The 11,068-nt window shown below is 50.4% G+C and overlaps 2 protein-coding genes across 3 annotated transcripts in view; both read left to right on the forward strand.

The window, feature by feature from the left end:
* Positions 1 to 3,115, forward strand: part of ZBTB22 (zinc finger and BTB domain containing 22) — a 3,786-nt gene extending 671 nt beyond the window's left edge. Inside the window, exon 2 of the mRNA XM_006907374.3 lies at positions 561 to 3,115. Coding sequence (XP_006907436.2) covers positions 561 to 2,526 — 1,966 coding nt within the window. The 3' untranslated portion in view covers positions 2,527 to 3,115. The remainder of the gene's footprint in view (positions 1 to 560) is intronic.
* A 141-nt stretch (positions 3,116 to 3,256) lies between these two features.
* Positions 3,257 to 11,068, forward strand: part of TAPBP (TAP binding protein) — a 10,269-nt gene continuing 2,457 nt past the window's right edge. For both annotated transcript variants that reach the window (XM_006907376.3, XM_006907375.3), the window contains exons 1-6: positions 3,257 to 3,486; positions 3,641 to 3,811; positions 4,036 to 4,296; positions 9,634 to 10,032; positions 10,436 to 10,777; positions 10,869 to 10,958. In XM_006907376.3, coding sequence (XP_006907438.1) covers positions 3,450 to 3,486; positions 3,641 to 3,811; positions 4,036 to 4,296; positions 9,634 to 10,032; positions 10,436 to 10,777; positions 10,869 to 10,958 — 1,300 coding nt within the window. In that variant the 5' untranslated portion in view covers positions 3,257 to 3,449. The remainder of the gene's footprint in view (positions 3,487 to 3,640; positions 3,812 to 4,035; positions 4,297 to 9,633; positions 10,033 to 10,435; positions 10,778 to 10,868; positions 10,959 to 11,068) is intronic.

Raw genomic sequence — 11,068 nt, forward strand, 5'->3', positions numbered from 1 at the left:
TGTAAAAGGCCACAGGGGGCGTGCCTTGAAAGGGGCGGGGCCGAAAGGGCCTGGGGGCGGGTCTTAAGGGGGATGAGGCCTGAGATAAGCTGGGGCCAAAGGGGCGTGACCGGCAAAAGAGCCGGGGGCAAAGCTTAAAGGGAATTGGATAGAGAGGGTGGTTATCAGTACAAGAACAGACCTGCCCCCTCCGAAGAAAAGGGTGCAAAACACCAAAAAGGTAAATTTTGTAAAGGCTCACAAGCAAATGGGAAATTCCGAGGGAGGCACCCTACTCTGGAAGATCATGTTTTTCTTTAATCTCCAAGGAAAGAACACTGGATTTGGAGTTAGGACACCTATGTTTGCTGGTGCTGCCACTTACTAGCTGTGTGACCATGAATAATCTCTTAATCTTTCTTGGCCTCAGTTTCCTCATCTATGGAATGGGGTTGAGAGGAATATCTACCTCACAGTGTTGTGGGGAGTTACTCAGATAATGGGTGTGTGAACATGCTTTTGAACTGTAAAGGACTGTTTCATTGTGAGATGTTATCATTCTTCTCTTTTTTCCTTCCCAGAGACCCCCCCGGCCGCCCTCCTTCCCTTGTTCCTGTGGCTGGGGGGGGTACCCCCTCCCTCCACACCATGGAGCCATCTCCTCTGTCTCCAAGTGGGGCAGCAGTCTCCCTGCCTCTGTCGCTGGCCCCGCCCCCACTGCCCCTGCCTGCAGCTGCAGTGGTACACGTGTCCTTCCCTGAAGTAACCAGTGCCCTCTTGGAGTCCCTCAATCAGCAGCGGCTACAGGGCCAGCTCTGTGATGTGTCCATCCGAGTGCAGGGCCGGGAGTTCAGGGCTCATCGCGCTGTCCTGGCTGCCTCCTCCCCATACTTCCACGACCAAGTCCTGCTCAAGGGCATGACTTCCATCTCGCTGCCCAGCGTCATGGACCCAGGAGCCTTTGAGACTGTCCTGGCTTCAGCTTACACTGGCCGCCTCAGCATGGCTGCTGCTGATATTGTCAACTTCCTCACAGTGGGTTCTGTGCTCCAAATGTGGCACATTGTGGATAAATGCACTGAACTCCTTCGTGAAGGCCGGGCCTCGGCCACCACTACCACCATCACCACTGCTGCAGCCACCTCAGTCACTGTCCCTGGTGCTGGGGTCCCATCAGGAAGTGGGAGCACTGTGGCCCCTTCCACCATGGGCTCTGTGCGCTCCCATGCCTCCAGTCGGGCCAGTGAGAATCAGTCACCCAGCAGCAGCAACTACTTCAGCCCCCGAGAGTCCACTGACTTCTCATCTTCCTCCCAAGAGGCATTTGCAGCTTCTGCAGTGGGCAATGGGGAGCGTCGAGGAGGTGGCCCTATATTCCCAGCCCCTGTGGTTGGCAATGAGGGGGCTACCTCTGGGAAGCTGCTGCTGGAAGCAGATGAGCTGTGCGATGATGGTGGGGATGGGAGGAGTGCAGTGGTTCCTGGGGCTGGGCTCCGGCGTTCCACCTATGCACCCCCCAGCATCATGCCACAGAAACACTGGGTATATGTGAAGCGGGGTGGAAACTGCCCAGCACCAGCGCCCCTGGGTTCCCAAGACCAAGATCTGGAAGAGGATGAGGAGGAGGAAGACCTGGTGTTAACCTGTGAAGATGATGAAGATGAGGAGCTAGGGGGTGGCTCCCGGGTTCCAGCAGGGGGAGGAGCTGAGGCTACCCTTAGCATAAGTGATGTCCGGACCCTGACTGAGCCTCCCAGCAAGGGAGAGGAGCAGGTCAATTTCTGTGAGTCCTCCAATGACTTTGGCCCCTATGAGAGTGGGGGTCCTGGAACAGGGCTTGATGATTCCGGGGGGCCCACCCCTTCCACCTATGCCCCCTCCCACCCACCACGGCCCCTGCTTCCTGTGGATATGCAGGGCAACCAGATCCTAGTCTTCCCATCATCTTCGTCCTCGCAGGCTCCAGGCCAGCCACCAGGGAATCAAGCCGAACATGGGGCAGTGACCCTGGGGGGCATATCCACAGGGGGCCTGGGCATGCAGGGTGGTGCTGTTGGGACCCCTGGAGGGACAGGCAGTGGGGATGGGAATAAGATCTTTCTGTGCCACTGCGGGAAGGCCTTCTCTCACAAGAGCATGAGAGATCGTCATGTGAACATGCACCTCAACCTGCGGCCCTTTGACTGCCCCGTGTGCAACAAAAAGTTCAAGATGAAGCACCATCTGACTGAGCACATGAAGACGCACACAGGCCTCAAGCCCTACGAATGCAGCGTCTGCGCCAAGAAGTTCATGTGGAGAGATAGCTTCATGCGCCACCGAGGACACTGTGAGCGCAGGCACCGCCTGGGCGGGGGCGGGGCCGGACCAGGGCCTGGGGGGCCCACTGGGCCAGCCTTGCCACCCAAGAGAGAGTCCCCCGGGATGGGCGGGGGCAAAGGCGACGAGGCGGGTGGGGCCACGCCGCCGTCCAGCCGTCGGGTCTGGTCCCCACCCAGCCTCCACAAAGCGGAGATGGGCTTTAGTGGGGGCGGAGGAGCAAACTGAATGGGGCAGGCTACTGGGGGTAGCTTTCAGGGAAGAAGAAAGGGAGTACGAGCCAGAAGCGCTGTGGCCCCCAGGTAATCTCTCACCACGGCTGTTTTCCTTATCTCTCTGCACTTGTATATATTCTGGAGGGCGAACCATATTGTGCCACCGACCACCCCATTCCACTCCTCAGCTCCTCCCCTCAAAGTATCCCTGGAACTAAGCCCTTCCTTTCCCTCAAATGGGTACCCTAAAGCCCCAGCTCCAGAGTAGGGTGCATATGGTGGGGGGAGGGAGAGGGTACCTGTTAAGCATCCTGGAGTCACAGGATCAAGGATCAGGTGGTCGTAGTCTGTACCTGAAGTCTGTGTTTGTGTTGTTGTAGGGACCAGGCCTTTGAGCCCCACCCTTGTCCTAGAACCCACCCCACTCCTCCCTCCCCAGGATGTGCCCCTTATTTCTACCCCAATCTCTCCCCCACCTTGGGGTCCCTCAACTCTATTCTCTTTAGGGAGTAAGTCGTAGGAGTACAAGGTTTTTATTTTAAATCATATTTTTTTTAAACGGTAATTAAAATATTTATTGGTCATTGCACTTGGCTTGCCGACAACCCCTATGTGTTTGCTGGGGACCTGGCACAGGTGGGGGAAGGAGGAGTAATGGTTCTCTATGAAGTGGATTCTAGAAGGAGAAGACGGGAGAGCTGGGGAAGACTGTGGGACTCGGCGGTGTTGGGTAGTTCCGGTAGGGCGGGGCGCGGCCGAGGTCCCCAGACCAGAACTGGAGAGGATATTCGGGATCCCTACTCCGCTAGTGGAGAAAGGACCTGCCTCCCACGCACCCTCACCTAACCAGAGCGGGGATTTCTATGGCCCCTCCTGCTGGCTTTTTGAAGAAAGCGAAAGTGAAAGAGGGAAGAAGACTGAGGAGATCGCGGCGCCATGAAGCACCTGTCCCTGCTCCTCGCTCTGGCTTTGGGTGAGCGAACCCTGCGACTCTGCCCTGGAACAGAACTGGGGAGAAGTGGAGGGAGGTGACCCTGTCACGTGTCCGACGCTGGCGAGGGGATGGGGGTGGGTTTCGGGTCACCAGACTTCTGAACCACCTCCTCACTCGTGCCCCTCTCCCCCAGGCTTGGTGACCGCCGTCTCGGCGGGACCCACGGTGATAGAATGCTGGTTCGTGGAGGATGCAGACGGGGGCCGCCTGGCCAAGAAACCCGCTGCATTGCTGCTGCGCCAGGGCCCAGGGAGAATACCTCCCCGGCCGGACCTCGACCCCAAGCGCTACCTCAGAGTACATGGTGAGTCTTCCCGGACTCGCCCCAACTCTGTCACTTCCACCGGAAACCTTCTCCTCTGTAGGTCGCTCGGTGACCTCGGGCCTCGCTTTCCTCCTCTGTTAAAAGTCCAGATTACCTCTAAATCTCTCCCTGCCGGGTCACGTGTGTATTCCCTGGACGCTGCCCTCCGCGCTCCTTTCCTAGCGGTGACTCTACAGCTCCAATCCACTTCTCCATGCTCACAGACCCCACAGGCACCCTGCAGGCTGCCTTCAGGCGGTACCCCCGGAGCGCCCCCACGCCACACTGCGAGATGAGCCATTACATCCCACTCCCCGCCTCTGTGAATTGGGTCAAAGGCCTGACTCCGGAGCAGAGCTGCCCGCGGGCCTTGGACGGGACTTGGTTCATGGTCAGCATGTCCAGCCCGGTCCTCAGCCTCTCCAGCCTCCTACAATCACAGACCGAGCCTCAGCCAGATCCTGGACTCATCACCATGGCAACAGGTAGCTAAGCTGGGACTGGGGAGTGGAATTGAATGGGTGGGTTCTAAGGGTCAAGATCAGCCAGCGACTGCTTTGTGGACTTCAGCGAATCATTTCCCCAATCCGAGTTCAATTTCCTTATTTTGGTTTTAAATTTCCTTATTTGTAAAGCAAGTGAGTTTGGTTAGAAGGAAACAATCTCTTACGCTTCTTCTACCCCCGATCAATTAAAACAAAACAAAACAGAACAAAACAGAACAAAAAACCCTGAGGTTTGGGGGCGGGGCTTCCTGGTGTTCCTAAGGGTGAAGCTTTGGAGAGAGGCGGGGTTTCCAGACTGCCAACCTTGAGAAAGTTGTAAGGCAAATGCGATTGGGAGGGGCTCAGAAGCAGGAACACCCCCTCACCCCACCCCAGGTCTGTGTCTTGCTAGGCATCCCCACCTTTGCTGTTAACCCTGTGTCAAAAATCATCCTTCGGGCCTCACTCGTGCCCACATCCAGTGCTACGGCTGCAAAACAAAGGCTCTTGAGCTCAAGCGCGTTGACCTTCCTGACAGCCCCTTCGTTATGACGCGTGGGCATGTGCTAACTCTGTGGTCACCAAACGCTGGGCTTGAGTGGGCGGAAGGGACACGGCGGGAGACCAGATGGCTCCCACTGCAAGGCCTGCTTATGGCATCCGGCAGCATGGTTTGAGGCTTAGAGGTCCGGTACTTGGCTGGGCTGGAGCTCAGGGAGGAAGCAGGCAGATAAAGCAAGAATAGGAAAGATCTGACTGGGATATCTATGAGCTTACCCTCCTGGCAACAGAGGATGGGAGTATATGAGCAGAGTCCTTGGCTTCCTTCAGTTTGAGATCTCTATATAAACAGCACAGCGTGACCGTATGGTCAATCACAGCCTAATCCTGCACCCTCCCTTCCCCAGTACCTTCTCCCTGCCACCCTCCTCACTGAGCGAGAATCACCCGCAGGACCAGGGGACCGACTCTGCACCAGCCTCTGCCTACATCTCTATTCTTGCTCCCCATACCCCACCTTGGCCAGGGGCAGAAACAAACTGCCCTTGGGTACAGTAGCTCAGGTGGGGAGGAGTATTTCCCAGGGCTACTGGTTTCACCAGAGTGGGAATGAGAATGTCCTTTTCTCTCGAGTCTGTTTTTCCTGCTGTAAAATGTGGATACTATTTCCCATCTGCCTTTTGGTTGTTGTGACTACCAAGGGAGATACTTTGTTAATTTATTCACTGACTCAATAAATATTAGCACTAAGAACATATTAGGGCCTGATAGTTCTCAGTCCAGGCTACAAATAGGAATCCTCTTGGAAGTTTCTAAAATATACTGAAAGCTGGACCTCATTCCAGGCAGATTAAATCAGAATCACTGGGATGGCCCTGAGCCCCTTAAGGGTCACAAAAGTGATCAGACATAGATTCTGCTCTCAAAAAGGTTCTTGGCAGACGTCATGGATAATTGTAGATACAAAGCCAGTTGGGCCCAGAAAGAAGTACAGCCAGGGCAGTGTCCAGGATTTTGCATCTCACAGACTACTGGGAGTAAAGACTAGTTGCTGTGTGCAGTCTTCCTTTTCCAGCATTTTTGCTTAATTAGGGATTTAAAAGAATGAAAGTTGTTTTAATGTAAAATTAAAAATGGACTCTTTCCAGGGTTACAGATCATTGATAATTATACTAATATATACTTATACATTATTTCTTATCAAATACTTTAAAATGTTTGTTGACAGATATACTTTATTAACATACTCCGTGTATATGATATTTAATTCTTATAATTCCTGTAAAACATTGTTATGGAAAATTTCAAAGACAGACACAAGGAGAGAGAATAGTATAATGAATCCCCATATACCCATCACCCACTCATATAGTTATTACATTTTACCAAATTGTTTCATCTATCTTGTCATCCCACCTTTCCTTTTTTTGAAGTTTTAAAGATCCCAGACATCATATTATTTTACTCATAAGTAATACAGACAGCAACTTTATTAAATAAGGACTTTAAAGAACAAATGAAAATACCATTATCTTACCTAACAAAAAATTCCTTAATATCATTTAGTTCCTAGCCCATATTAAAAATTTCCCAATTTTTCCAATGATGTTATTTTACAGTTTATTTGCCCAAATAGAGATCAAAAATAGGCCCATATATTATATTTGGTTGTTGTAGCTGCTTGTGCTGCCATAACAAAATATAGACTGAGTGTCTTAAACAATAGGAATTTATTTTCTCACAGTTCTGGAGGCTAGAAGTCCAAGATCAAGTCCAAGGTGCTAGCAAGTTTGGTGTCTGGTGAGAGCTCTCCCTTTGTGGCTGTTTCCTCACAGGAGGAGAGAGAGCTCTGGTGTTTTTCTTCTTATAAGAGCATCAGCTCTATCGGATTAGGGCCCTACCTTTATGACATCATTTAACCTTTCGCACCTCCTCATAGCTCCTATCTCCACATATAGTCACATTTCGGGTTAAGGCTTCAACAGACAAATTTGGGAGAAGGGGAGAGACCACAGACATTCAGTCCATAACAGTTTTGTCTCTTAAATCTCTTTTATTCCATAATTGTGCTCCCTCCCCCGCCCCCCCCCCCTCACTGCTGTTGATTTCTCATTTGTTCTAGAGAATTTCTCACATTCTATTTTTGGCCAGTTGTTTCCTCATTGTGTCACTTCCCTTGTTCCTTTTTCTCTATATTTCCTATAAATTGATAATTAGACCTAAAGGCTTGATTTGATTTGGATTTAAATTTTTTTCAGTAATAATAGTTGTTACCATTAATTGTTTAACAGAAAAGCAAAAACCTTTTTCTCTGTATTTCCTATAAATTGATAATTAGACCTAAAGGCTTGATTTGATTTGGATTTAAATATTTTTCAGTAATAATAATAGTTACCATTAACTGTTCAACAGAAAAGCAAAAACCTATATGATACAAGCTGCAAAAACAGACAGAAATTTCCTTTCTGTTCTGGCCCTGCTGTATTTACACGTGTATTTTTGGAGTCCAGTTTGTGGGCTGCAGGTCTAAAATTGCCTCAATAACCCACACTAAAGAGCGCAGTTAGCTTAAGGGTTAAATTGTAAAACCTCTAGGTTTTATTTATTAATCTTGTGGATTGTTTTTAACAATTCAAAAGTATGTTTCTAGTTTTTGATAAAATAAGTGACATCGCCTACTTTTTTTACTGTACTGAACAGAAACAATCCTATGAGATTGAAAGAAGTTTAACCTTGTAGGTCTCAGAAGCTAGGATTAGAAATCACATACAGATAATCACAAGAGAAAAATATTACTTCCACCTGGAGGAACCCAGATATTTCTGGGAGGAAGTAGCAATGGAACTGACCTTGAGGGACATGGAGTATTTAGATGTTTGGGAGGAAGTGGGGAGGGACATTGGAAGCTAAAGGAAACTTATGATCAAAATGAAGGAATGCCCAATGATTAGAGTTTCTGCTAGTTGCAAGAAAGGGATTCTATGTGGCTGGTTCTTAGGGTGCAAGAGAAATCTGGCAAGGTGAGTTGGGGGTTGAATTATCGAGTACCCTGAAAGCTGGGCTTCGTGATAGTGAACCATCAGAAGTATTTTTGTGTATGTGCCCCATTTTTCCAAAGAGCCTAATTCTTACAAAAAGTAGGCAAGGATAAGATCATTGGACTAATGAGGCAAATACAGATTAAATGATTTTCCCAGGATACCCAGTGATGATGATGATGATGATGATGATGGTAACAAAAATAGTAATGGCTAACATTTATCGAGCATTTTCTATCTGTCAGGTCCTTTTCTAAGTACTTTATAGTCATAATCACACCTATTCCTCTCAGCAACCATAGGAACTACATACTGATATTATCCCCATGTCACAGATGAAGAAGTCTGAGACACAGAGCAGTTAGTTAACTTGCCAGAGGATGCACAGCTTGTAAGAAGCAGGGCTAGGAATTGAACCTGGGCCATCTAGCTCCAGTCTGTGCCTTTAGTTGCTGGTTTCCAAGGTAGCTAGGATTTTTAAACAGACAACTGACTGGATCAGATTTGTAGCTGGCTACAGTGTGAAGGATGAATTGAAGGAGAGAGAGATAGAGGATAGAGAAACCAGAGAGGAGGCTATTGTAATTGTCCAAATGTACATTGATGAGAACTTGAGTTGGAAACAGATGTCAGATCTATTTGGGAGACAGAATTAAGACCTGGTGGGATAGTACATAGCATATTTCACAATTTGCTCGTCTGTCTCCCTTATTAGACTGTAAGCAATTTGAGGGCAGGGATTGCCCATCTTGTTCACCAGTCTGTCCTCTACCTTGAACATCCTAGGTGTTCAGTAAATATTAGTTGAATGAATGAATTAGAGGAAAGAGTCTTATGACTCCAGATGTTTGCCTTTAGTGCCTGGCGGTGGGTTGGGGGAGGCACGGCGGTGGGGAGGGGTGGTGACCATTTATCAAGGCAGAGAGGATGGGCATTGGAGCCAGGTTGGGGATGTTACTGAGATGCTGTCGAGTTGGGGCATGTTAAGTCTAGCAGATGGTTAAGTGTAATCACAGCAAACACTTTTGTAGACTTACCATGTTCTAGGCACTGTTCTAAGTGCCTTTCATATGTAGGTGTCTTTAGAATCAGAAACTGAATAAATGCAGGAAGCAAGAGGGATTCAATAATTTAACCTTCATTACAACCCCATGAAATAGGTACTAGCATCATCATTATTATCTCTAGGAGATTAAGAAGTAGAGCCATGAAAAAGTGAAGTAACTGGCCCACATAAATAGCTTCAGAGTTGGAATTAACCAGGGCAGCCAGGTTCCAGGCACTTAATCAGCATAAGTTGCCTCCCTAGAGAATAGAAGTTGGTGTTCAGGTCTAGGCCAGAGCCAGAATCTTCCAGAGTCAGTAAATACTCTGTAGCACCATAGGATCAACAGTCATAAGTCATTACTGTCCTTGAAAGCAAATTAAGAAAGGCCTAGCTCTTTAAGGGTGGTGCATGGAGAATAGAGGTTGGTGTTCAGGCTGTGTCAGAAGTACATTCAGATCCCACTGTCCCCAGAGCTCAAGTGGACCGTGTTCAGAGCACTCTGCAAGGGCTATACCTACTCCCAGCTCCTATTTACCTCTAGACCTCTCCCTCAGCCACACCGGGTCTCACACAGTCCCAGAGCAAAAGCGATTTGCTGGGAGGGCTGAGAGATGGTGTATCTCAGTAAAGGAGGTGTCCTCTGAGGGGTAGGTAAATTGGAGTTGAGTCGTCCCTATAACTCCATTTATTTTTTTTCTCCTTTCTCTCCCTCATGCCCCTCCCACCCCCTCCTCTCCCCATCTTCCCTAGCTGTGCTGACTGTCATCACCCACAACCCCACCACTAGAATCCAGCTGGGACAAGATGCTCTGCTGGACTTGAGCTTTGCTTACATGCCCTCCACCCCAGAGGCCACTACACCTCTGGCCCCAGGTCCCCCTCCCTTTGGGCTGGAGTGGCGACACCAGCACCTAGGGGAGGGGCACCTGCTCCTGGCTGCAACTCCTGGGCTGCGTGGGCAAATGCCAGCTGCCCGAGATGGGGCAGTGGCATTTGCCGCTTGGGATGATGATGAGTCATGGGGTCCATGGACTGGAAATGGGACCCTCTGGCTGCCTGCAGTGAAGCCTTCCCAGGAGGGTGCCTATCAGGCCACCATATACCTGCCATATCTGCAAGGACAGGTCACCCTGGAGCTTGCTGTGCAGAGTGAGTTGGGGGAAAGGGATCCCCATGGGTAGAGGGTAGGCACTGGGATTATGGGGACACGATGGCAGGAGGGATGGTAGAGAAGAGAGTGCTGGGTGAGTGGGAGGGAGATAGGTTGGGGTCCCTGGGAATCAGAGCTGCAATGGATAGAGTTCCAGGGAATCTGAGGGGATTTGGGATGAAAATTCCCAAATCTGAGCGGATAGGGGTCCCTGAGAACTGGGGCATGGCATGAAGATTCCTGTGATGCACCAATGGGGAGACAGTAGGTTCCCTATCTTGGGAAAAGAAACCCAGGCTCTGCCCTCTCAGTTTTCGGGAAGCCAGAGAGCAAACTAAGGGTCTCTGAGGGAGGATAATGTGGATTGATTCACCCATGCTCCTTTTTCTACTCTCTTCCCAGAATCCCCCAAAGTGTCCCTGATGCCATCACCTCTTGTATGGGCTGCCCCTGGGGAGGCACCCCCTGAGCTAGTTTGCCTTGTGTCCCACTTCTACCCCTCTGAGGGCCTGGAGGTGGAGTGGGAGCTCCGAGGTGGTCCAGAGGGGAGCTTTCAGAAGGCCAAGGGGCAGAGTTGGCTCTCAGCCCTGCACCACCACTTGGATGGCTCTGTCAGCCTCTCTGGGCACCTGCAGCCATCCCCGGTCACCACTGCACAGCACGGGGCGCGCTATGCCTGTCGTGTCCACCACCCCAGCCTACCCGCATTGGGGCGCAGTGCTGAAGTCACCCTGGAGGTGGCAGGTAAAGTCTGGAGAATTAAGAAAGGGTGTTGTGGGTGGTGGGTGCCTGGGAAGATACTCAGGAGCTCACTCTTACCTCCCCTGCCTACCAGGTCTCTCTGGCCCCTCCCTGGAGGATGGTATAGGCCTCTTCCTGTCTGCTTTTCTGCTCTTGGGGCTCTTCAAGGTACTGGGCTGGGCAGGTGAGTGTGAGTACCACCCGGGCCAGACCCTCCGCTGGCAGGCATTCTCTACCTACTCCCAGAAGCCTGACACCCATTTTTCTCTCCTACCACTCCCCCTGCCCCTCCCC

This window comes from Pteropus alecto, unplaced genomic scaffold (genome assembly GCF_000325575.1).
Source record: "Pteropus alecto unplaced genomic scaffold, ASM32557v1 scaffold202, whole genome shotgun sequence".
Classification (NCBI taxonomy): domain Eukaryota; kingdom Metazoa; phylum Chordata; class Mammalia; order Chiroptera; family Pteropodidae; genus Pteropus; species Pteropus alecto.